The sequence below is a fragment of the Pezoporus occidentalis genome, unplaced genomic scaffold (assembly GCF_034315485.1).
Source record: "Pezoporus occidentalis ecotype Australia unplaced genomic scaffold, CSIRO_AGI_Poc_V1 ctg53, whole genome shotgun sequence".
Taxonomy (NCBI): Eukaryota; Metazoa; Chordata; class Aves; order Psittaciformes; family Psittacidae; genus Pezoporus; species Pezoporus occidentalis.
Window position 1 is genome coordinate 1,522,627 of NW_026915866.1, and position 27,580 is coordinate 1,550,206.

The window sequence follows — 27,580 nt, forward strand, 5'->3', positions numbered from 1 at the left end:
GAACAGTCTTTGTAATTCATTTATGATTAAATCTTGCCTGGGCTTCTCTTCCACAGTATGGAATTTCCTCCTCTGCATTCACTCCCCTTACTCCCACTGTTAAAATGCTCTGTTCTAGCTCAGGAACATACATGTATTTTGCCTTGTGTGGTAGGTATCTCTGTGAAACAGTTAAATGGCAAAGTTTGAGTGAACCTCATTTAGCCTCTGAAGAGCAAACGTTTCTTTGGCTACCTTCCCTAGTTTGGTCAGAAGAACACACACAGCAGAACAAAAGAAAGGGAATAAGCAGCTAGAAGAGAAACGGGGAATGCTCATGAACTGGCCTACTGTGACGCAAATCAGAGCTCAAACTTGCTGCCCTGCCACCGCTGCCCACTGCTTGTACTAGGAGCTAACACCCAGTCCAAAGACCTCATGTCTGCAGAAATATATGAAGCAAGTAAAAAAGCAAGAGAGGAAGAAATAACCAGAACTGGAGTTCACTTGATAGAATGTGGGGGCAGAGTTGAAGAGCTTCACAACAACCTTTTGGAAGAAGTCACATCCTTGCACAAAAGGTGTGTTTTTGCCAGGGGACATTAAGGAAAACCAGAAAATCTCATTTCTTCTGCAAAATTTAGTGACAGCCAAGCCTAACTCTTCTTCACTCTGTGGGAATTCAAAAAAACTGCTACTGCCTTAAACATTCCTGTATTTAAGAAATTTCCTGCAGTTACTCCTTTGTCTTTGCAACGATATTGCAAATCAGGAATCATCTGAATAAATAAAACTAGTCTATTTCTGTATTTTGTAAAAAGAAAAGGTTTCAAATATGCCCAGGAGACAAAGAGGATCATATTTTTACAAGTCCTTTTGGCCACCTGTCTGTACATACGTTTAACCCTGTGAATTATTAATAAGTATTTTTATCAATAATAACATGCAGCTTTTGTGCTACAGAAACACACAGAAGGCTGCAGCTCTGACTTTTGCACTTGGCCAAGCTATACTGCAGAAAACTCATTTAGCATCACCGAACCATTTTGGCTGAGATTCTGAATTGCTCAGAGCTGCAGAATTCTTTACAATTCCCATGGCATTTGCCTATGGAACAGTAATTAATGATTAGCCGAGACAACAGCATGCATTTGCATTTTTGTTGACAGAAGCTGCTTCAGTTTTCAGAGTTAATCCAACTTAGGGATGCAGCAGCAGCAGCATGTAACTATACTTGCATGTACTCACATTTCAAAACAAATTTCAGACGAAGCTACTGTCTCTAATACACAAATTTAATGCACATGCTGGTGTTCTGGCTTCTCTTGTACCTGCACTAAAACATTACCCTTATTTCATCCATGAAGCTGTGCATCACACAAGACCCAGCCAAGGCTGCCAGCCGAGCAAGGCTCAGGAGAGTAGTCCATTGCAACAAGTAGTCATTTTCTCTGCCAGAAGATCCAACTGTCAGCAAAGGTAACTCTACTATCTCTGTCAACAAGCTCTCCAGCCACTGTGATGCATTGTGTCTAGGCTGAAAAGGGGCTTAGTGCAAATTTGAGATAAACCTTATTACATACAAGAGTGAAGGCAAAGAAAAGGAAGCGGCAATCTGATCACTTCGGCAAGAAAGCACCTTCTTTTAATCAAAGAAGAAAGCAGGCAACATGACAGTTAAGTAAACATGCTACAATAATATAGACTTGATTCCTGAGAAATACACTGGCAATACTACAATTCACAGTTTGCATCAATTTGGAGACACCCTTAAAAGGGCTCCCATCATCTCCCAGAGGGGCTATCTGAAAAGGTTTTTTGCTTGGCAAAACTCCAAAGATCAAAAATGCTCCTCACCACAAGTATGTTTATAAGTCTCAGGATGAGTTATCTATGGCGGCACTAATTCAGCAGTATCCAGAATACTTTTAATCTTCTAGGAGAATCCAGACTTCCGAAAGCCCTCATCTTCCTCTATCCCATTTCCTGTGTGTGTGAAACCACCTCACACATTTATCAACCTAGTATAGTGGCAGTTAAATGTCATGAAACACAGAAGCAGAAATCACACATTTGGTTGGCAGGGGGGAGAAGATTCATAGTTAAACAGATACCAACTGAATATATAGAATCTCCCATTAAAATATTTAACCAGCATCCACGCTGAGTACCTGAACTTCCTTCTTGCTCGTCTTACCCGGAATGGTGTGTTGATTCGGCTAGTAAGCGTATCTAGGATGTGCACATTCTCATGTCGGTGCAGCAAAATAAACCGGAGGAAAATCTTGAGGAGGGCTGGCTCTGAAACACTACGCAAAAAGAGATCCAGGTACGCAGTGGTAGTCATCACCTCTTCCACAGTCAGCTGCAAGCAAAAATAGTGTAAATGCAAACACAAAATACCCACCCATCCTCTGCAACTATATACCTGGCAAACACTAAATTCTCCATTCATAACACTGCCACAAAACCAGACAGAGGTCTTTGCTTTTAAATTTACAAAGAGCATGCTTCTGAATGGCTCATGGGCATTTTGAACCAATTTCTTATCTGTCTTACTTCCCCAGGAAAAAAAACTTCCCCCAAATTGACACCCCAAACCTCACACATACTGAAATATGAAGAGCAAATCATGCTACAAGCTCTCCACCACCTTTCAGCCCATGTCAGCTCTTTTGCATCACATTTCTGTCATCCTTCAGAAGCATTTTCAGCTGTTGTGAATACCTGCATCTACCACTTCATAAAAGAAAATGCCAGAGCACAAAGCACACTACAAACTCATGGTTCTAGAGCTTTAAACAAATGAAAATCCTGATAGCTGTCCAGAATTTTTTCAGTTTTCCTTCTTTTTATTTTCCCACAGCACAATTCCTCATCTTACTCAATTTTTGAGAGGAGTATGTATATAGATACACACACAAACCAAAACCTATTTGTATATCAAAATACAATTCAAATATCCATGCGACACTCAGATACCCGAACCCACACTTCTCTGCTTATTGCAATCCCTTGGATCCTATTCACAGCATACACTGGCAAAGCACAGAAAATTCCAAAGGCCACCTCTGCAACACGTCTTGCTGTTGCAAAGTCAGCTTTTTTAAAATAGTCACCCAGGAACATAATAAGCTTAAGTGCACAAAGACAAACCCTTAAACACAAGAATCTGGCTATATGAAAGGAAGTATTAAATATCCTTTGTTTACCAAACTTAGCTGGATAAATGAAAAGACTGATTTTATTAAAGAAGAAGAAAAAAATTCAAAGCTGTCACTTCAGAGCTAAGAGGATTTAGAAAATTCTCAGAAGGGCAACATTTACGTAACATGCTGTAAATATTCAAATCCCTGTTCTGTTATGCTGCATGTTAGCCATGTACACAGCAATGTCATGCTGCAAATGTTCTCTTTAAAGCATTTAAGATCACAGGCTCCTTCTGGCTGGTTACACAGAACATAGGAATGCTGTATGCAGCCTACAGACCTTATGGAGCATGAGCACCAGTGAGGAGAGTAGAGAGAAGCACACTTTTCCATACTTTTCCAGGACTACTGCCACATTTCAACGACCAAACACCTGCTCAGGAAATCAGCCAGAGTTGTGAAACAAAGGAAATTGTTTCCACTTGGAGCCAAGATTTTCTTTTTCTTTTGCAATAGCCAAAAGGTGTGGGGACTTGTGGGCTTTCTAATGGAACCTGTTGATTGTTGCCCTGAGAACTGGCTTTTTTTTTGTTTGCTTTTTTGACAGCAGCAAGCTATAAAAAACAAAGCCCAAGAAATCCATCATGTGACATCATTATGATAGCATACAGTTCATGGAAGAGTTTAAACCCTCTGCCAAGGAAAGGCCAGACAGAAGTAATACATCTTTATGTCTCTGTGTCACTTCTCCTTCATCCTTTATGGGGAAAAGCAAGTATGCTCTTGGCCTGCAGGTTTCACAGACGTCTGCTGACAGCAGAGGAATGGGCCTGTATCTAAAATACTGAAGCTGTAAATGAAAGCAACAAAAGCCACTGGATTCACAAGGGCAGTGACCTTTTCCTAAAACCAGTGCTCTTTGGACAACTCATCTTACATTCATATCAGTGAGAGAAACCCAAATGCTCTTCAGAGTGCATATCGTGAATGAAACAAAGAGCATAAGAAAGCGAGCCAAAGAGTACTTTAAGTAAATAAATGTTTCTTTCCAAGAGCATATTCAGTGCTCCTGACAGCTTAGGGACTAGACAAGAAATCATGTTTATCTTAAACCAACACTTCAATGATACCACTAAACAGAGGTAGAAGAACCAACCAATTAGTAATGAAGCCCAAATACTTCACAACAGAGTTGCTTATAACCTCGTTAAATCTTAATTCTCTGTATTGGGTTTTTTTTTTTTGTGCAGAGTGCCACATTACACTTGATTTTTAGTTCCTGGGAAAGAAGTTGCTGAACCTGCTTAAACGCTTTCTGAGAAAGAGGGAAAACAACTCAGTTTTGTCAAGATTTAAATGGATTTATAAGAATCTTTTTTCATTTTCCAATGAAAACACCCTGACTTATCCACAACGCTCCTTCAAACTTTAGCAACAAATGAAGCTAGGACCTATTTCACAGCTCACTGTGCAACATGCAAAGCAGGCAAGTTAACTCTGTACAAGCAATTTTAATGTCACCATATTCTAGAAGTTCCAGTGCTTTCTCAGCATGCCTTTGTGTGCAACTTGTCCATATAGACCAGCACAAAGATCATCCTTCTGCATCCTCACAAGTGCAAATCAAACAAAAAATACTGCTTTTTGGCATTTGAAATGTATGCAGCTTAGGAAAAAAGATTAACTAGGCTGGCAAGTGGGCATCCATGCTTCTACAATTACATCTTATTTTGCCACCATGCATTCTGGCTTGCTTCTCCCCTTTACCAGATCTGATGTTAACTGCAAGATCTGAAGATTTGAGGCACCTAGAGAAGCATTCAGAAAGGCTGATTTTAGCTCCACAAGGCTCATTTTCCCTTCACTCAATGGGATACATAAGCCTGCTCTGAATGAGCCTCTAGAGAGCTCACTTTTTCTGCAATTAACTAGGTTGGAGAAATCAGTTACACTAGGCAAAACCCAGCCTTGGCAAGACCCCTTTTAACTCTGTACACCTCTTCTACAGATTGCATTATACATAATACATCAAGTGCTGAAAGTGAGACTCATTTGTGCAGTTATTATTGAAGACCTCTGTTTTCTAAGATACCAAATCCATGCTACTAAGCTTCATTCTGACTCCCTGCTGCTTGACTCTTTTTTAACTAATGCCTCATGAGACAGATTTGGGGGGAAGTAGGGAAATCCTTTCTAATAAATTCAAAGCAATACTTAGGTAAACAGCAGAAGAACAAATGTTTCCAGAGAACAAAACATTTACTAACCATGTCAAGCATGTCCACTACAGTCAAATCCTGAGTCAGCTTACAAAACTTTAGATCACTGTAAACATTGATTACGGTATAATTCGTCCAAGTAAGCTTTTAGCTAGCACTCAGAATCGACCATTTTTGAAAGGATGACAAAAAGCAAGCCAAAATTTACACACATTCACAAACCCAATATTTAACTTGAAAATTTGTCACCTCTGATAATTCAAGTATCAAGAAAAACAGCAAAACAAACTGAAATTAATTAAATTAAGTCATGGTAGTTTTTCTAGAGAAGCCCTTGGTTAAATAAGTAAATTTCAAGCTATGTTTTTGATAAAGGCATTTCAATAATATTAAATTCACCACTGCCAAACCAGCAAGAATAAAAGCTCACCAGCAACAGCCCTTGCAGTAGTATTCATGGTAAAGACCAGGGATAGCTCTGCTTCTAGGATGACATTGTAGGATTGAAAGTGAAAAATGAGGGGGAAAAAAAAAAGTCCATATCCATTGTATTAATTCAACCAGTATTCTATCTTTTATATTTTCATTATTCACTGTTGTAACAATTTGAAGTTTCTGGATTTTTCTTTTTCCAACATACATACAAATTTTAATGCCTGTCTAAAGATACCATCAAGAAAAACTTATCCACATGTTTTTCTATATAATAATCAGTTGTTACAGATATTTCTAAGGTATAACTTGCTGCAGAAGGGACTACCCGAGAGTCTTCATAGCCACACAGATATTTGATTAGAGATTACTGAAGAGAGAAAGTCCTTTTTAGCCTCATAATACCCTTCTCTAATTATGTAATAATTTTTAGCAAATCTTTTCTCACCTCCTCTGATGACTGATTAGATGGTGAGGCAGAACACAGTAAAGAGATACAGCTTTTGTAAGTCACTGTGCCAAGTAATGGCAAAGAGGCAGAAATTACTGTCATTGCAAGTTCAGTTTAATATATTACACTCACTGTGTTAGACCAATTGAACTGATTCTTTATTACTGGCTATTTTCCCCTGGGATCCACACAATATATTTCTAATTTACAGCTTCATGCCCTCTTACAGGAATATGGCTATCGTGATTCCTCCTTCCCATTTCCCTTCCTGTAACGATTTCATATTGCCCATGAAGGGACAGTGAATGTTCTTATTGGAACTTAACCACTAAATCCATGAGTAATTTAAATCTGAATAAGCCCACTTCACTGATAAACAAAACCCACCCATTTCCACACTCTTCTGCTTTCTATTCATTTTCAACTTCTTGGCCCCTGCTTGTGCTGTCAAAAAGGTTCCTGCTTCACTTCACTGCACAGTGAATTGTTTTCAGGTTAAAACTATTCAGGAAATAAAGGTGGTTTTTAACCTCAATCAGTTTCCCATATGAACAGTTGTCCTGGAAAAAGAGAGGGGGACCAGTGGGATCAGGGACAGAGGAAGTCTGCACACTGGGAAAACCAGAACAACGGAACTGCTTCAGCTTCCTCCAGCTTACATTTATAAACTGCTTCAGTTCATACCATGTTAAAATTCAACGCAACTGCAGTGTTTGATGCCAAAACTGAAAGGCACCTTTAACATATATCCACACCATAGCTAGCAAAATTAAGTTTTGCAGCTATTAATGGGCTTCTCCAAAGCATGAGACTGTTCAAAGTTTACCAGTAACACTTGGCTTATGCTTTTTAACAGCAGCTGTCCAAGTGCTTTTCACTAGGGTGAAAGATGGTATTATTTCTAAATGGGAACTGACAGTCTTGTGGGATATTTATAAAGATGCTCCTTCTAATCTATACAGTATAATTTACAGGTCATTTCCCTCTAGCTGAGCTGCGTAATCATCAAGCAAGTATTATTGAATTATCAGAGTAGCGTACTGTGTTAGGGGTTTGCGTTTAGATGGGTTAGTGCACAATAGAATTGAGGTCCATTTGACAGAGCTTATTTGACAGGACCATGCCAGTGCTTCTGCAGAACAGTTCTGTTCACCTGGCCAACACCAACATTTTATACTAAAAAGCTGGTACAATTTTCCATTATTCAGATCAAAGCCTTCCGAGTAGAAAAATAATTATACGATAATCAGCAATTAAACGTCATACAGTAAAGCAGTAAAAGACATAAAAAATTGCTTTTAGCACATAATTTGTCAAATTTTCAGTACTATCTTCAATAAATTGAAATAACACAAATTACAGAAACACTCCAGATGTTCCAAATAGTTATCTTTGTCACACAAATTCCCTGAATGCCAAATTAAAGTTAAATCATATGCACTTACAGTAAAGAGATGCATATAACCAATCTGAGCTGTATCAAAGATAGCATAATATTTATGTGTACACCACAGTGTGGTTCCTAATTATCTAGCACACGGTTTTGACTGCAAAAGATGTATGTATTAAAGACCTTCTGGAAAGGATTTCACTCAGATTTCTACAGTAGTGCTGCAACTACCTGAAAAATCAGGTAAATATGCCCTTTCTGTAACAAATATAAAAAAACTAAAACAAGGCAATATGGCCTCTAGCAGAACTCATAAAACAGATTTTGCTACGGTTATTCTGGATTCACTTTGGGATTTAAATTAGGCCTTTACTGAAGAGAAAATTAGGTTTATTTGATCACTCAGACCCATGTACAATTTGGCCCCAGAAGACTTTATATTTTTTTGATAGAGCATCAAAATGTTAGTTTTGAAAGTGACACAAGAAAAAGCCAATGAAATGTGTCACAGAAATTTAATGGTATGGCTTCGTGTCCAAGCAGAATTATACCTTCTCAAGTATTTTTTTCCTTAGTACCAAAATCTAAGGAAGAACATACACAACTGCCTAATTTCAAGATTTAACTGACATGCCATCAAAAAATGCCAGTCTTCAAATAAAGAACAGAGTTTGCCAGATAACTCTTAACTTTCTTAAATTAAGACTATCTGGTCAAACACTTATACCCAAAACATAAAAGATGGTTTGGGCAAAAATTTAAACAATGGATTGTTACTATGAAAAGAAAACTACCACATTAACCTATTTAGCTCTGTATCTTTACAGACAAGGTATTTTATTCCTTCTGGTTTTAACTGAATTTTGACAGAAACAAAGGATTTGTGACCTTGTGTAACCCCACTGAAGCATGTCATTAATTCAGTTTTTTCAGTGTCTCACAAAACTCAGATATCAGAAGGGAGGTAACTCTTTTGTAAAAAGTACAATAAAATCCAAGCAGCTAAAGGACAAGACAGGGCTACCCAGCACAGCCAGTTCATGTGTGTCCCTAGCTACATAGTACATAGGGATCTGTCTACGCCTTCAGCAATGTGCAGCTTCTGAGATACGTATTTGTCAACTGCTCGTTACACATGTAGGTGGAATAACCCACACAAAGTGACAAGACTAGTACAGACCAGGTATAAATATACAAGAACACGCTATATATAGGATGCTTATCTTTGAGAAATGAAGTTAGGGAGTTATAAACTTGAGAATGTTTGGGTTATTTAAGCACAGGGCAGTTAATCTGCTATATAAATAATCTTCACAGAGCTCAGTGTGAAAAACAGGTTATTTCAAGCCAAGTAGGTAGCCCAAGCAATTTGAAACTTCCTTAACTGGAAAAAACCTGAACTACCACGTTATTTTATCAAGTCCATACTATCTTCCTGAGATAACATCATAAAAAAATAAAGAACAATAATAATTAAAAAAAAAAATCACATCAACCAAATTTGTTGGTCTCCCCACCCCATGACTTCTTCATAGAGACACATCTCAACACTCTTGTACCACTTCAGTCACAAAGGGAACTGTACCTAGTAAGTATGTATGGGGAGACAATCTGCAAAAAAATAAAAAAAAGGCAGAGCTTACTACACAGTTCCATAAATGTGTAACACAGTTCCATAAAGGTGTAACTTGAAGCTGACACTTCAAGATCACACATACAAGTATCTCACAGCTTTGGACCACATGCTGAAATTCTGATCTACTTTACTGAAATTCTGCTTACATAAATTTTGATACTGCTTCTACCAAAAGTCTTGTTTGATACTCCAATGTTCTAGGATGGGAGAGGAGAAGAAAGTCAATGAAAGGTGACAGCAAGTCTGCATGGATGAACTAGGAGCTCCTAACAAAACAGAAACACAAAAAGGAGTAGACAAAGCAGGGATAGATGATCCAGGAGGAATATTGAAAAACTGCCTGTGTGGGCAGGGAAAGGATTAGGAAAGCCAAAGCTCAGCTGGACTTGAAGAACAGCTTCAACAGCAAAGGTAGACTACGAAAAATGTATGCCCACTGCTAAATGTGGGAAGGGGACCTGGGGACAACATACACAGAAAAAGCCTCAGTACTCAATTCCTTCCTCACCTTTGTCTTTACTGGCAAGATTTGCCTTTGGTATTCCCAGGTCCTTAAGATAAAAGTGGAAATCCAGAGCAAGGAAGACTTACTCTTAGACGAGGGGGGTCAGGTTAGGAAACATTTAAAGAAACTGGACATACATGAGGTTTGCTGTCAGATACGCGAGAGCCTTGTGTCAGATCCACTAGATGGTGCAATCCATCTTCTCCATTAAATGCGTTTGAAGTTTATACACGTAAGTAATTAATTTTTAAAGAGGGAAAAAGTCAAACTTCATGCTAATCAAGGAAAGGTTTATTACTAGAAGCACAAGGCACCAAACAATGTTGGGGTTCAGGAAAGATCTAGGCTTGAAACTCATGTACGTCTCCATTTAAGAGAAACCTAATTTCAGAGTATATAAATGAAGTTCAACAAAATTTTCCTTGCATGAAAAAAAAAAATGTCATTAAAACAGCATGCTTTATATGATTTAAGTAACAGGGAAATCATCAACCCAATAGCAGGTTAGCAGATTTACTCACCAATAAGAATGGCATTCATCAGGTATAAAAAAAAATGGTACTATTCAAAGCAACTTAAAATTAGTCTTAAGTGCTTCAGAAGTAAAACCAGTACCCACTAAGACTAGAATCCTACAGCTACATTTTGTTATCACCCTTGTTATCCATAACCTTGACCTAAATAAAAGTGAGTAGATTTTCACTTTTAATTCCCAGTCTCGATAAGGGATTAAGTCAAGGTACAGAAATATAAAAAGTTAATGCCAGGTAAGGTGGTGAACTAACTGAATGGCCGACTACAGCCTTGATCTGGATCACAGCCAGATTTTATGTCAGCCCTTGCCAACTTCCTAAACGTTTGAAGTCTGCCGAATCATTGAAGGAGATGCTATACTGCTTATTATTTCCTTGGTAAGTGACTACTTACCATGAAGAACTGTGTCCACTGCCAAGTTCTAGACTTAGAAAGCAGGGTACGGTGTTTCACTGGCTTCTCGGAAAATGGAACAGGTGCACTGCTTTCTGCTTGGCAGGCTTAGTAAAATTAGTAGACCTTCAAAAAGTAATTTATTAGTCCTCTCCTGGTGCCTTCTGATGGATTTTTACTCTCTGCAATTCCTACTTTTTCTCATCATACAAGGTGTTCTTTTTACAGGGCAATCAGGATTGTTAATTGACATATTTTGCAACAGCTGGAAATGCAGTTTGCTGCAGTCTAACCCCCAAAAAAACAAAAATAAAAAAAAAAAATAAAATACAGGTAGTTCACCAACATCAGTGACACATTTTGCCAAAGGATAACCCAAAAAACTTAAAATGATCACTTTTATCTCCAAAGCAACATAAATTGTACCCTACTACATTATAAAATTCATACCAAACTCCACTTCTTCTCCACTTTACAAAGTAGCTTTACCAACTGTGATGAGGAACTACAAAACAATACCTACCTTGCTAAAATTAGCGTAATATTCCCTGACTGAACATTTTCCTTGTGGGCATTTTCTTTTTGGAAAATGCTCATTTGGAAAACAATAATCCTGATGGAACATGAGGACATGTTGCTTAAAAGGTCACTGCTTTTTTGATGATATGTCAGCCTAGTGCAACAAAAATATTTTGGTTCTTCATTTCACTTAATTTTAAACCTTTTCAGAAATACCTGTATCTTGCTTAATACTCACTACAGTGTAAACAGAAAGTGTAGAATAAAAAGATGGAAAGTTAGCCTAGACTCTTAATTATACAGAAGTCACTACTGACACTACATTTAACTGTATCTTTGCGCAGAGATCATCCATAATGCTTTTTGCCTGTTATTACGTCCTGTCCTGCTTGCATACACCACTGACCTTATGGAGGGCAGGAGCCATTACTGGCACCAAAAATCCATTGTAAATGTAATTTACAAGCTGGTTACGTATCAATGGATGTGCCACCTAAAAGGATGGGGGAGAGAAAGACAAAGAACAGTTCCAGTAAGATTTAAAACAAGACAAGGTACACACTAGTATTAACTACTACCAAAATCCTTTCCCATTTAACAAGGTATGTTCACTTACCTTTCTTACCAGCATTTACTATGATTCAAGTTCTTACAGACCTTTCCTCAAAGAACTATACAAACTCTGTTTAATTATAGTAAGCCTGCCAAAGTTAGAGAACAGGGCTTTTCAATCTCCCGGCATGCTGACAAAGATGAATGAATGGACAGAAAGCGTGTATACCCATGCATCAAAGGAAGATTTGAGAATCTATATTTAGCTCCTGCAACCTCATCAGGGTCACTTGAAGGTGGATTTGCCATTGTTAACTTGTCCTCCTACAAGAAGGAAAAGCAGAACAGCTGCTTTCCTGTGGTTCAAGAGTGGATAAACCAAAGCACTACCTAGCTATGGGGTAACAACATATTATTTGTTTGCTTTTCTCCCAGCCACTGTAAAACAGAAATTAAAACAAGACCTACATTATTCATTCAATAGGTTGGTTCAGAGCTTTAAGAAATGAATAGTTATTAGAAGCCAAAAATTTACTTTTATAATGAAGCATTCACTTTGCTTTCACAAAGAGAACACATCACCAGTTCATGCATTTGAAAAAAAACTGATAGAAGAAAAAAAATACTCCATTCAGAAGCACTGTAAGTTGTTATATTCTGTTTGAAGTTCACAGAGACTGGAGTGTCACAGCCTACATGCGGCCACAAGTAGTTTTTCCCACTTGCAGTTCTTCCCAGGCCTCCTTTCATGTCTAACCTTTGCTTTGGAAAGGGAAAGAAGAAGGGTTACCCACCCTTTGCCGTGATCCAGGAAAAAAAACTAGTAAGTGGCAAGTGGCTACGTTGATCCTTTTTAATGTCTGGCCAAAGTTTTTAGGTCAACACAGAACAAGCCACGCCATGAAGACCGTTCCATGCACGGAAAAAAAAAATCCTGCAGCAACTGAGCTTTTAATTCAGCTGCGGAAAGACTATACACACTCAAGCAGCAGTCAGAAACTGATCTTTCTGCATGTCAGCTGAAGATCCTTGTCCTGGGTTTAGCAGTAGCGCTACACATTTTTTCTCCTTCTCGGGTGGTCAACCTGTGAAGGAAACATTCTTTTACACTCCCCGCCCCACCCCCCCCCACCCCCCCCCCCGACCCTTTACAGCATCATTTGAGAGTTTTGAGGTTTTTGAATGGCCTTTTAATACTGTTGAGACTTGTTTGCTGATTGTAATGGGGATCACCATGTTGGCATGCATACAGAGTGTATTTTGCCCATGACCATCCTGTATGATTTCAAGAGTTAAGCAGAGTCAGGTCTGGGTCTTGTCAGGGGTTAAACGACGATATAGGAGGAGCAGGAGATTTTCCCGAGGCTGGACAGCCATGAGTGGCAGGGCGTGTGGGACAATATGGGCAAGTATCTAGGCCAGTGGGCACCTCCAGTGCTTTGGAAATTCACCACAGAACAAGTGCAAAATCTGGAAAAATCAGAAAGAAACACAAGCTTTCTTGGGTGCTGTGGGGTTCTGGAGAATGCACATCCCAAATTACAGTTCGATTGTAAGCCCTCTCTATCATGTGACCCTGAAGAAGAATGATTTTAAATGGGGCCCTGAACAACAACAAGCCTTTGAGCAAATTAAACGCGAGATAGTTCATGCAGTGGCCCTTGGACCAGTCCGGACCAGGCCAGATGTAAAAAATGTACTGTATACCACAGCTGGGGAGAGCGGTCCTACCTGGAGCCTCTGGCAGAAAGCTACAGGGGAGACTCGAGGTCGATCCCTCGGCTTTTGGAGACAGGGACACAAAGGATCTGAGGTCAGCTACACCCCAACTGAGAAAGAGATACTGGCAGCCTAGGAAGGGGTTTGAGCTGCTTCGGAAGTGATTGGCACTGAAGCACAGCTCCTCCTGGCACCCCAGTTGCCCATGCTGGGCTGGATGTTCACAGGCAGGGTCTCCTCTACACATCATGCAACTAATGCTACATGGAGTAAGTGGGCTGCACAAATTACACAACAAGCTCGAATAGGAAATCCCAGTCGTCCAGGCATTCTAGAAGTCATCATGGACTGGCCAGAGGGCAAAGATTTTGGAATGTCACCAGAGGAGGAGGTGATGCGTGCTGAAGAGGCCCCACCATATAATAAACTGTCAGAAAGTGGAAAACAGTATGCCTTGTTTACTGATGGGTCCTGCCATATTGTGGGAAAGCATTGGAGATGGAAGGCAGCCGTATGGAGTCCTCAACAACAAGCTGCAGAAATTGTTGAAGGAGAGGGTGAATCGAGTCAGGTTGCCGAGGTGAAAGCCATCCAGCTGGCCCTGGACATTGCTGAATGAGAAAAGTGGCCAGTACTTTATCTCTATACTGACTCACGGATGGTGGCAAATGACCTGTGGGGATGGTTGCAGCAATGGAAGCAGAGCAACTGGCAATGCAGAGGTAAACCCATCTGGGCTGCTGCACTGTGGCAAGGTATCGCTGCTCAATTGCAGAACCTGGTGGTGAAGGTATGCCATGTAGATGCCCATGTACCCAAGAGTCGGGCCCCTGAAGAACACCAGAACAACCAACAAGTGGACAAAGCGGCTAAGATTGAAGTGGCTCAGATGGACTTAGATTGGCAACATAAAGGTGAATTATTTTTGGCCCGGTGGGCCCATGACACTTCAGGCCATCAGGGCAGAGATGCAACATACAGATGCCCCGTGATTAAGGAGGGGTCTTAACAATGGACACTATTGCCCAGGTTATTCACGAGTGTGAAACATGTGCTGCAATTAAACAAGGCAAGCGGTTAAAGCCTCTTTGGTATGGAGGACGATGGCTGAATTACAAATATGGGGAGGCCTGGCAGATTGATTATATCACACTGCCACCAACCCGCCAAGGCAAGCGCCGTGTGCTTACCATGGTGGAAGCAATCACCGGGTGGCTGGAAACATACGCGGTGCCCCACGCCACTGCCTGGAACACTATCCTGGGCCTTGAGAAACAGATTTTGTGGCGACACGGCACCACGGAGAGAACTGAGTCAGACAATGGGACTCATTTCCGGAATAACCGTATACACACTTGGGCCAAAGAGCATGGCATTGAGTGAGTATATCACATCCCCTACCACGCACCAGCCTCTGGGAAAATCGAACGGTACAATGGGCTGTTAAAAACTACACTGAGAGCAATGGGTGGGGGAACTTTCAAGCATTGGGATACACACTTACCAAAGGCCACCTGGTTGGTCAACACCAGAGGATCTGCCAACAGGGCTGGCCCAGCCCAGTCAGAACTTTTACATGCTGTAGAGGGGGACAAAGTTCCTGTGGTGCACATGAAGAATTTGCTGGGGAAGACAGTCTGGGTTATTCCTGCTTCAGGTAAAGGCAAACCCACTCGTGGGATTGCTTTTGCTCAGGGACCCGAATATACTTGGTGGGTAATGCAGGAAGATGGAAAAGGCCGATATATACCTCAAGGGGATTTGATTTTAGGGGAAAACAGCCAATGAACTTAATTGTATGCTGTTGCCTGCTGTGTAATACTTTTATAGCCCATCAACTACATGTCTTCAGGTCACCAGCGACTGGCCCTGACTTCCCTCCAACCATCATCCCAACAGAGAATGAACTTTGATAGAACCAGATGAGTTCTGCAGTAAAGGAACGATCAGCATCAGCAGGCAACGATCCAACACTGCACACAGACTCTCCTGCTCCGAAAGACAACAACAAGAGATGGAACCTGACATCATGGACCAAAGGGACTCAGCAGCATTATAGGGATTGGTCCATGCACTAAGAAATGATCTCTTTCTCTCTGTCTGTGTGTGTATGTGGATATATATATATATATGTAAGAGCGATGGTATATTGAAAATGTGGGATCTGAGCATGACGTGAATGGTATGAAATAAGGGGTGGATACTGTCCTGGGTTTAGCAGTAGCAGTCAATTTTTCTCCTTCTTAGTAGCTGGTGCAGCGCTGTGTTTTGACTTTCAGCCTGGGAACAGAGCTGATAACACTGATGTTTTACTTTGACCAAGGACTCTGAGTCTCATGCTCTGCCAGGGAGGAGGAGAGGCCAGGAGGAAGCGGGGACAGGACACCTGACCCAAACTAGCCAAACAGGTATTCCATACCACAGCACGTCATGCCTGGGGAGGTAACTGGGAGTTACCCGGAAGGGCACGCTCTTCTTGATCGGGCGGGTGGTATCGTATTCTCTTCCCTTGTTATTTCCCTTATCATTATTGTTACTGATGGTAGCAGTAGTGGTTTGTGTTATACCTTAGTTACTGGACTGTTCTTATCTCAACCCGTGGGAGTTAACATTCTTTTGATTCTCCTCCCCATCCATCCAGAAGCTGGGGGGAGTAGAAACTGTGTGGCTGACTGGGTTTAAACCACGAGAGTTCTTAACCATTTTAAGTTTAAAATAACATGTGCTTTAATTTGTCTGCAGTAACCTTCATATCAATTTTTTAAGAAGGTATCAAATATGACCTCCTGGAAATGTAGATCTGTAGAAAAACTCTGCTTAGACACCAAAATTAATATTGTCTCCTCTTCATGTTTAAACATGCATGTTAGAAATCTTTATATTGCATTTAAAGAATGACAGTTGCTATTATTTCCCTGTTCAATGCTCTAAGAATCAATCAGTTGCTTCACTGTATTTTGCACATCTCATAAAAACATATCTTCTATTTAACAATCAATGTGACTAAATTTTCAATCCTATTCAGCACATTTCTTCAAGTAACACATAAACACAGTTTCTCTAGAATTTGTGTCATGTTTTAATAAAATACTGGACAAAGTTTCTGTAGGATTTACCAGCCTTAAAAACAATACAAAACCACAAAAAAACTCACTTTATGTTTAGATCAGAGAAAAACAAAAAGAAAGGAAGGGATCAAAGCCAGTGGAAGGAAAAAAAAAAGAAATCAAGAAATAATCATTAAGAACAGAAAGTGGAATCAAAATTGACAGGCTGAGAAAGTTGGGGCTGTTCAGCCTGGAGAAGAGAAGGCTGCGTGGAGACCTCATAGCAGCCTTCCAGTATCTGAAGGGGGCCTATAAGGATGCTGAGGGACTCTTCATTAGGGACTGTAGTGATAGGACAAGGGGTAACAGGTTCAAACTGAAATAGGGGAAGTTTAGATTGGATATAAGGAAGAAATTGTTTACTGTAAGGTTGATGAGGCACTGGAAGGGGTTGCCCAGGGAAGCTGTGCTCAAGGCCAGAGTGAACAGAGCCTTGGGTGACATGGTTTAGTGTGAGGTGTCCCTGCCCATGGCAGGGGGGTTGGAACTTGATGATCTTAAGGTCCTTTCCAACCCTAACTATTCTATGATTCTAAAATAGGCCAATCTAAAATGAATGTATATTTCTTCGGAGACACCTAAATTCTGCTTGGAAAGCTTTCCTTATGCAGTACTTGTAAACAGGCAAACAGACTATTTTTTTCTAGATACCATTAAGAGGGCTTAGAGAAACACAGAATGTTTTTCAGTGCTTAAATATATAAAAACTAAACTACATCTTCTCATTTGTGAAGGCATTCAATTTACTTTTAGTATCGTGGTATTAAAATGCAATAAACTCTTTTTTTTTTTAACCCAGAAAATCCTCCCAATTACATAACGAAATATCAAGCAAACACATAAATCTACTGCTTTCATTTGAAAAATTTGTCACGCGAAAACAAAAACCATATTAATTCATCCTTATAACCAGGACAAATAGCACAAAGCATGCATTTTATAAGAAACTTATTTAATGTATCTTAAATAAACTCTGCAACTACAAACTTCTGCAGAATATATAAAAAAACCCTACTACTTCAAAAAGGCAGGCCAACTCTGCTCCATTACCTGTATCACAGCATTGCAAAACTCAAGGGAATTCATGAACTGTACAAGGGCTGGTGACAAGAGCCAGTCATCCTTCAGCAGACAGTGCCACTCTTCTCCATTTTCTTCCAACTTTGTAGGCAAAGATGAATAGAGGCCACTTAGTCCTGTTGCTAACACCTGTATTCCAAAAACAGAAGAGAAATAAGTTAACTTTCCAACTGTTCATCTGTTTGAACAGAACTGCCAAAAATGGTTTCTCTTACTAATTTTAGTAACATCAGAGACTGTTGAGACTAATTTAATTTCCTTTTGAAAGAGTGCCGTGGCAGAAAGACATGAATATTTTAGAGAGCCTTCCATATATCCTTCTTTCAAGAGCTGGTATTTAGGAGAACATGATGACACAAAAATGTTATACAGTTTACAGATGATTTATGTAGAATATATCACTGAAGGACAAGATCGCATTCTTAGTTGCAATTTAAAAAGTGTATTTCCAAAAAAGTTTTTGAAATTTTACTCAATATATCTAAAGTGCTGCTAGTTTCAGGCCAGGCTTTGAATTACTAAATCTGTTTGAAGCTGAAAAAATTCTACATATTTTTAGACCTGAGGATAATGTTTTAGGCGATTCTCATTTTTATGAGAATGTTAAGACTCAGCTTGATGGAAACTTTTTAAGCTTTCATTCAACAGACCTTTTTTTCTCCGTAAACCTACTTGGCATCTAGAGGGCTAGACAGTCAAAGCTCAGATGAAATACAAATGTCTTACTAATTAGAAAACAAACAGTTGACAATGTGCCGGTCGAAGACCAAGGGTTCACAGAAAGGGCAATCAGGTTTTGATCACATGCAAGCATAATCAATTATAATTGCTAACCCAGGCAGTCAGGCAAAGACTGGCTTTCTGAATGGTTTCCATTCCTAAATTTTGAAGATGGATTTATTCTGGCATACATAATTAAGCCAAACATTAAAGGGGACAGGGTGGGGGGGGAAATACTGTGGAAAATTTAGTGCGTTAATACACTGTGCTACTTTTTTTATATACACATGTATACATAGATGCAAAAAGAAAGATGCTGGGGATATGTTAAAAAACTAAGAAGCTAAACCTGTTGAGCAAAGTTTTTTCTGTACAATCAGACTCTTCCAGAATATTTTTTTTTCCTTTTCTCTCTCCAATGGCAGAAAAGCTCAAAACGGAAAGTCAGGAAGATCTTACTAGGCCTATAGAACTATCTGTATATATAACTCACACACACTCTAAAAACCCAGTTTTCCAATAATTCTAGGAAGGAAAAAATACTGAAGAGCAAACTTCAAATTTCTTTTGTGTTGCAACCCATTAATTAATGCATATTTGATTTTCAATTGTTTAAAATGCAACTGTTATTCACAAACACATACTCACCTTCTCAGTAAGCAATCTGATTTTCAGAGCTGAGCACTATCCACATTTTTCCTTCATAGGGAATTTTAGTCCCTAAGCAGAAGAAAGCTACTTTGAACAAAACCTACTACTCTCCACTAAGAGGAACAGTGAATTCGGAATCGGTCAATGTCTTAAAGTGAGTAATTCTTCCATTTGTCTGAGTTACTGAAGAAGTGACATGTAGCTGCTAAAATCTGCGACATTTAAAAAGCTCTTATTTTTGCTATGAAATACAACACAAATGTCTCTGTGAAGCTCAGTTTCTAAAGCAGTAAGACAGAGAGTAGCCACTGGAAGCAATTTCATTTCTCTAGGTAAAAAGTATATGAAAAATTTCATAGAAGTATATGGTATAAGCAGGATTACCATTTCAAATTACTAACAGAACTCTTCACATTCTATAAACTGGCATATAAAGCAATGCACATATATAGACTACATTACAGGGTTTTAATCAGTAAAATTATAAACTTCAATTTAAAACAAACAAACAAACAGACCCACAAAAAAACTGAGAGGGAAGAAAATGAATGATTTCACATCCTGGAAGGGCAAGATCAGTTTTATTTTTAGTTTCACCCACAGCAGTGTCCTTTTAAACTTCTCCCAATATTTGTCATGTCAACCCTACATGCTCATTTACAAGCATCTCCAGCAGTTTCTTTCTCTCCATCGAGTTGTGAGTCTCTCTGCAAACCAGTCTCCTTGATTTATTTACTTTCTCTTGACTCACAGAAGAGATTTGATTTGTAATCCCAGAAATACTATATGATTAAATGTGTTGTTAATATATAATCAATTGCTAATACAATATATATATATAATATAACCAATGTCCAATTTCTTCCCTGTAATAATTTCCTTTCCTCCCACATTGATAGTCTATTTCTGTGCAGCCTCAACTTTTCAAGGACATTGCAGAGCCATACCTCCTCCTCCTTTAATACTTGCTTTCCTAAGCTGTGAGGTATTTACAAAGTTTAGGGAGACACTCTGAGATGCTATCCTGCTCAAAATTCTTTAGAAACATTGTTTTATTATTATATGGCTAAACAGACAACATCTTCTATTCAGATTCAGAAAACTGTCAGGTCAAAACATGACAAAAATGATATGGCAGAATTCTCTCTACAACCAGAAAACTTTGCCTAACAGTTCGTCTACACATTCTGCATTAAAATTTTTAGTGATGTATATTTCTACAGCCTGTCCCCTTTCCTTCTTTATAGTTTTTTTCTGAATACTATAGACAACGTGGTTTTAAAAAGCTGCTAACCAGAGTTAGCTCAAAAAAAGTATCAAGAGAGCATTCAGGTTCACTTGGGTACCGATCTAACACTGATTCAGGTATATGAGGGAGCAGAGATTTATGGTCAGACCCCATCCCAGCAGACATCTATACTATGCATTAAGGCATAGTAAAGACAACCCTATATGCTACCAATCACCTTGGCCTCAGAATCAGAGATAGCATCAACACAGCGTCACCAAAATGCCACTCCTATCAGCACAGGACTGCTGTTTTGCAGAGCAGCTGAGGCCACATCTGCACTTATTTGAGTGCTATACAGCAATGCCACTGACACCTAGAGCGTCTTCCACCAGAGAAAAACCTGTTCCTTCAGCTCATCTCACTCAAATTCAAAAGAAGATGTTGTGCTAGTGAAGTAATTCTATGGCATTGCATTGAAGTTTTATTATAGACTTAGGCCAGTCTCATTACTGTTCAGGAAGTCTGACTTTGGCTCATTTTGACAAGAAGCCTTCCTAATTAGAATGTTTGTCAATCATGGCTCCCTGCTGTTGGAAGGTTAATGCAGCTGGCTTTTATCTTCAGTGTAAAAAGGCTGCCTTTTTTCTTTTTAATTAATTGGAAGATGTAATTATGGAAGTTACAGCATGGATCTAATAACGGTATCTGTCTCAGGGACAGTTTGAGAATCACATTCATATTCTTCAGCAGCATCTATTAAACAAGGTCAACTGGAGTCTCTCAACACAAAAAAAAAATCAATGCAATATTTACAACTGACAAAGGAAACCAATTAGAAGTTTTGTTTTAGAACCTGTAGCCCTCATTCAGCCCACAAACCCAGCTCTGCCCTACTGCTCAAAGGGCATCCCAATCTCAGAGAAAATGGAAACCTACAGCTGGGATAGCCGTCATGTACTAATGCCTAAGGCAGGGATTCTAATATTCTTGGCTCTAAAACTCTCTGCTTTTTGTAAGGCTGCCCTCCGTTATTCTGGCATGCACTAAACTAGAATGCAAGCCACACAGAAGATAAAAGGCTCAGTCCAAAAACTGTCACATCAGAGCTATTTTCCCCACAGAATATTTGGTTCTGAACCCATCCATCTCAAACTGACTTTTCTGATAAGGCATTAAGAAGCAAGTGTTGTCATACCCATTCTGCTTTAGCTTTGAAACTGCAGTAGGGAAGCTTTGTTAATCAATTTATATTATTTACTTGTTTAACAGCAAAGGTTTTCTATTCTTGTAGTAAGATTGATCTGCCAGATGTCACAACACAATACTACTACCAAATGTTGTAACAGAGTACAACACAGCAAGATGGTAGCTTGTCTGAGATGGCCACAGAAATGTCCAATCCTGTCAGAAAGGTCAAGCCTGCAAAGATTTAGCTTGCAAAAATATTACATTTCTATAATACACTATTTTCACACATTTTTTGAACTGATGTTATAGTGTGGCAAGCACAACCTGCTTATACTAGAACTGCCACCAGAAACAACAGCCTCAGAACACCTTGTTCCTATTTCTCACTCCCTTCACCCCCAGAATCTCATAGGGGTCTTAAAGTAAGACAGAACAGGTTTCCCTCCCATCAAGTTCTCCTATAACTTCCATTAGTTTCCCAATTCAATACACTGTGTGACTGCAAAAACACTTGCGCTGACCCAAACCCACAAGACACTGGTATGGAAACAAGAAGCAAGACTGTGTTTGGCTTAAACAGCATTACAATTGGTGAAACAGCTGCTAGCAGAAACAAATGTGTTGCAACACATCTTCATAAAAAATGACAGAAAAGGATGAGAAGAGTATAGGGAAGACAGTTTAGAAGATCAAGTAAACCAAGAACAACTTACTGGGCAAAAGTAGGTGTTTTCTGCTATGTGGTTTGCAACAACGTTGTTTTCTGCAGACAGAGACATTATGAAAAGCAGTGCGTCACGGGCCTGTTGGCCTACTGTTCCTTCTCGGTGGATGAAGGGAATCAGCAGGGAAAATATAAGGAAATTGGCAGCTCCATGGTCCTCGCTGGTGTGAAAAAACAGCTCTAAAATGGAGGGATCTTTGGCTATTATAGAGCAGAGCTGGTTCAAGAGGACAACCAACTCTGTTTCCACTGTTGGAGTGGCTGTTCCTGAGCAGGAACTCAGCAACATCATCAAAGGTTTCAAGATGGGCTTGTGATGCAGCAAAGGCTGATGAGACTGGGTTACTAGCATTTCATACATTTTGAGCTGCTCGATTTTTGTCTCATCCGTGAACTCTCGCCGGAGGCTCCAAAGAAAAAGCTTCTCCATGATGTTTTCTGAGACCACAAACTCCAGAATAGGCCCCATTGAGGCATCGTTTGCTTGCTCCTCAATTAACAAGAAAAGCATGTGCTCCACATAGTTCTGAACAGTGCTGGCCTCATCAGGTGAAATTGCCCCATACTTTGCCTGAGTGTTTTTCAAAGGATCATGCTTCTCTAAAATCTTCACAACCTAAAGGGAAACAAAGGCACATCAGTTATTTAAGTGCTTTTAAAAAAAATATTCACTTACCCCATAAGGGAAGGGGGGGGGGGGGGGGGAATCCTTACTTAAAATTACTTAAAATGTGCAAATTCTTTATGCTTTTAGTTTTTGTCTGTCAAACTTTCTAAATTTAATATCAGAGATTATCACATTTGGCATACATGAGGCCAAAACAATGCTTTTGTTCACTTAGAAAATATTTTACGTTAGAATATATAATTTATATATTTAATATTTTAATATTAATAATACCTAAGTTTGCCACTTGTCTTATTGCTGAAAACTTGGGCTTCTCTGAAGTATGGATAAATTAAATTCCCTCAGCCTTCAGAAACTGAGTTTCAGTGATGTTTGGAATAAGTTTCTTTGTCACAGAGGACTGAAATCAAAAGGCCTGCTCTTCAGCCAGAGTAGCTGTGGTCAAGAGTGTCAATATCATGCGATGATCTGCAGTAGTAAAAAAGCAGCAGAAGGCCACAAAGCTAATCTTTCCTGGCCACATCTTTTATAGAGCCATAGAATCCACTAGCTTGGAAAAGACCTTTAAGATCATCAAGTCCAACCTTTACCTCAGGACTGCCAAGTCCACCACTAAACCGTATCACTAAAGGCCTCATCTACACTGCTTTTGAACAATTCCAGGGACAGTGACGACAGTGACTCCCCTGGGCAATCCTCTTCCAATGCCTGACAACCTTTGTGGTGAAGAAATTTTTCCTAATATCCATTCTAAACCTCCCCTGGCACAGCTTGAGGCCATTATCTCTTGTCCTATCACTTGTTACTTGGGAGAAGAGATCAGCCACCTCCTCCCTCCTTCCTCTTTTCAGACAGTTGTAGAGAGCAATAAGGCCACCTCTGAACCTCCTCTTTTCCAGACTAAACAACCCCAGGTCCCTCAGCCGTTCCTCATCAGACTGGTGCTCCAGGCTCTTCACTAGCTTCGTTGCCCTTCTCTGGACCTGGTCCCAGCAATTCAGTATCTCTCCTGTAATGACAAGCTCAGAACTGAACATATGATACCAAATGGTCACCGATACCCACATACACTTGCAACATTCAATATGGATTTAGGATTGAGTAACAATTGTCATCCCAGAATTGACACCACTGGATTAAATTCTGTTCTGCACACAATTGATGAAGCTTGCTGTCTGTGAAACAGCTACTTTTTTAGCCTGTTTGTGAAGGATAATTGCCACAAACCACAAAGAAACCTAGCAACTCCCCTAACATGATGGTATCACTATAGTTAAGTGAGAAAAGGTGAGTCTTGAAGGATGGCTCCTCTGACTCTGGAAACATCTCAGAAACACCACCACTCATCTAGCTTGTTCTTAGGATGGCCGAAAAACAGCAAAAGCAGCAGCACAGAAATCAATTTTACATAAACCGTTAGTTATTCATATTACTGCGGCAAATAAGACCTTGTATTGTGGTGCTCAGAGCAAAACATCTTTGCCTAAAAGCAATTATAATCCTGATGACATGCAAACAATTTCTGGAATATGCTGAAGTGCATAATCTACATTTATCCATAACAAACAACACTGTGTACAGCTTTGCACCATGCATCAAATATATTTCGTAAAAGCTAAGCAAGCTCTCTGCAGCATAAGGAAGCACAAAGGTTTGCAACAAGGTACAAGTCACTGTGAATCACTAGAAAACCCAGTAAGAAGATCTAGGCCTTCCATGAGAAATTACCATGTCCTACCACTTCCCATTTAGATGTAAATCTGAAATTCAAACTGTGATTAGTAAAGCCTAACCATACCTTGAAAGGTCAATTACCTTTGTGTTTTAAGAAGGTTTCAGTGTCATCTACTACACTCTGCATTAAGGGCATTTGTGCCTTTGCAATTCAGGATTATTCCAAAGAAAGAATGAAACAAATTCCTCTTAATGCAGCCTACTTCAAATCAATAAAACTAATTAACATTACCTGTGCCCAGTGAGTTCTAAACACTATCATGCATGTTTCTGGGTCAACACCCTGCAGGCTCGGAGCCTGGCGATTTTTGCTGATACTGGTTCCAGAGGACATTATAAGTTTTCCAAAGGTGAAACCAACTAGGCCATGCTGATTTTCTTTTTAAAGTCCTGTAATTAGCTGCAGATGTTCAAGCATCCTGATAAGATTGGCATTGTGAATTGAGCTTTGGTATCCACAGAAACCTGTTAAAAAAACAAAACAAAACACATATACTTATGCACATCAAATAGCAGTGTATAACAGAAGAGAATATACTTAAAACAATAAAACCTTTTTTTCTTTTAATTCAGTCTGAGGATAGAACTTTTTAAAGCATATTATATGGGACCATCTTCTCAATTTTTTCCTCATGATAATAGTTTCTAATGCTCAAACATTTGAGATCAGCAACAGAATTAAGATGCTACTGAAATAAACATAACAGAAGCTCATGCAGTGAGCCTTTTATGCATATGTCACTACATTTTCAATTCTTCATTATGACATTTTTGCCGTCTGACATGTCTCTTCACAGCTTCTTCGTAATTAGTTGTATAGACTATACAGGTGAAAAAAAAAAAGTACAGGTTGTTTCCCTATTTTTTAAAAACAACATTTCCATTAATATAGTTACAAATACTTAAAGTTTTCTGGCCAAAATCATATCATAAACAATTGAAAATATCTGTGGAACAACATATGCAACTAGAAGAATGTATCTGTATCAATACCAAAGTAACTACAAACAACAGAAAAGATAAAACCTTCATGTATCCAAAGCCAAATAAATTGAGATGTCATATTAAAGGACTCTGAGAATAAGACCAAACATTGAAATGTTCTTTTAATCCATTATTTAATATCTTAGATATCCAAGTATCAAAGTACTTGCACACCTGCAGGGGAAAGTTAAAATGAAACAAAGACAGATATCTTCCAGATATTTGAGAGGCTTAAGAGAACATATTATCCCCTCAAGCACCTATATCTATGTCAGACAGTTGTTGTGTCCCTCCCCCCTTTCTTTCCCCCTCCATATGCTTTACATTTTGAGTCTCCTTTTTACAAACCAATTAGGCTTTAACTGAATTCTGTTTTGGGCCATAGCATAAACAAAACAAAACGCCCAAAAAAACCCCCCAAACAATAAACAAAGAACCCCCCCAAAACTCCAGCCAAAACATAATTTCCACAACACCAATGTGCAAATTCTCTAGGAATACAACAAATGCACTGCAAGTTCCTACAGTTCATGTAAGTCCTAGCAGGTTTTGATTTCCATAACAGACTGCATTTTGATGCTCTCATTTTCACCAGTCTTCATCAAGATCCCAGGGCCCCTGGACCTCTGGGATGCATCAGGTTAGTGAAACACATGAGGAAATTTTTTACTCTATGTTGCCACAGCCTATGTAGCAATTCTTTAACGGTGTAACATGTATTTCTCCCCATGTATCTTAAAAGACAAAATTCTTTTCTCTGCAGAACTCTGCTTCCTGCATGTGCTTATAATCTTGAAACTGTTAGCACAGGAAAACCTACAGCCTGTCCTAAAAGCAGAAGCAAACATTCACCGTTTTCAAAATGTACACAAATGTACAGGGTACAACTCTAATATTTCTAACACAAGCAAAAAGCAAAAGATGGTTCTACATTCTTGTGCAAAGCGTTCGACACTGTCCCACATGACATCCCTGTCTCTAAATTGGAGAGATATCAATTTGATAGACGGACCACTCGGTGGATAAAGAACTGGCTGGATGGCCACACACAAGGAGTTGTGGTCAATGGCCCAACATCCAGCTGGAGACCAGTAATGGTGGTGTTCCTCAAGGATCGGTGTTGGGATCGGACTTGTTCAACATCTTCGTCGCTGACATGGACAGTGGGATTGAGTGTGCATTCAGCAAGCCTGTCAATGACACCAAGCTGTGTGGTTTGGTTGATACCCTGGAGGGCAGGAATGCCATCCAGAGGGACCTTGACACACTTGTGAGGTGGGCTGATGCCAACCTCATGAAGTTTAACCATAACAAGTGCAAGGTCCTACACCTGGGTCAGAGCAATCCCAGGCACAGCTACAGGTTGGGCAAAGGAGAGATTCAGAGCAGCCCTGTGGAGAAGGACTTCGGGGTGTTGGTCGAGGAGAAAATGAACATGAGGCAGCTGCAGTGTGCACTCGCAGCCCAGAAAGCCAGCCGTATCCTGGGCTGCATCAAAAGGAGCGTGACCAGCAGGTTGAAGGAGGTGATCCTGGCCCTCTACTCTGCTCTTGTGAGACCTCACCTGCAGTATTGTGTGCAGTTCTGCTGTCCTCAACATAAAAAGGACATGGAACTGTTGGAACAAGTCCAGAGAAGGGCCACGAGGATGACCAGGGGACTGGAGCACCTCCTGTAAGAAGATAGGCTGAGAAAGTTGGGGCTGTTCAGCCTGGAGAAGAGAAGGCTGTGTGGAGACCTCATAGCAGCCTTCCAGTATCTGGAGCGTGGCTATAAGGATGCTGGGGAGGGACTCTTCATTAGGGACTGTAGTGACAGGACAAGGGGTAATGGGTTGAAACTTCAACAGGGGAAGTTTAGATTGGATATAATGAAGAAATTGTTTACTGTAAGGGTGGTGAGGCACTGGAATGGGTTGCCCAGGGAAGTTGTGTATGCTCCATCCCTAGCGGTGTTCAAGACCTGGTTGGACAGAGCCTTGGGTGATGTGGTTTAGTATGAGGTGTCCCTGCACACGGCAGGGGGGTGGAACTAGATGATCTTAAGCTCCTTTCC

General features: G+C 39.8%; 1 protein-coding gene across 1 annotated transcript in view; it reads right to left on the reverse strand.

Annotated features, from left to right (window-relative positions):
* The window catches only part of FHIP1A (FHF complex subunit HOOK interacting protein 1A), a 78,196-nt gene that overhangs the window by 13,536 nt on the left and 37,080 nt on the right, over window positions 1-27,580 (reverse strand). The window contains exons 3-7 of the mRNA XM_062637517.1: window positions 24,774-25,006; window positions 22,169-22,795; window positions 17,636-17,794; window positions 11,614-11,700; window positions 2,177-2,344 (exon numbers count right to left, since the gene is read on the reverse strand). Coding sequence (XP_062493501.1) covers window positions 2,177-2,344; window positions 11,614-11,700; window positions 17,636-17,794; window positions 22,169-22,795; window positions 24,774-24,875 — 1,143 coding nt within the window. The 5' untranslated portion in view covers window positions 24,876-25,006. The remainder of the gene's footprint in view (window positions 1-2,176; window positions 2,345-11,613; window positions 11,701-17,635; window positions 17,795-22,168; window positions 22,796-24,773; window positions 25,007-27,580) is intronic.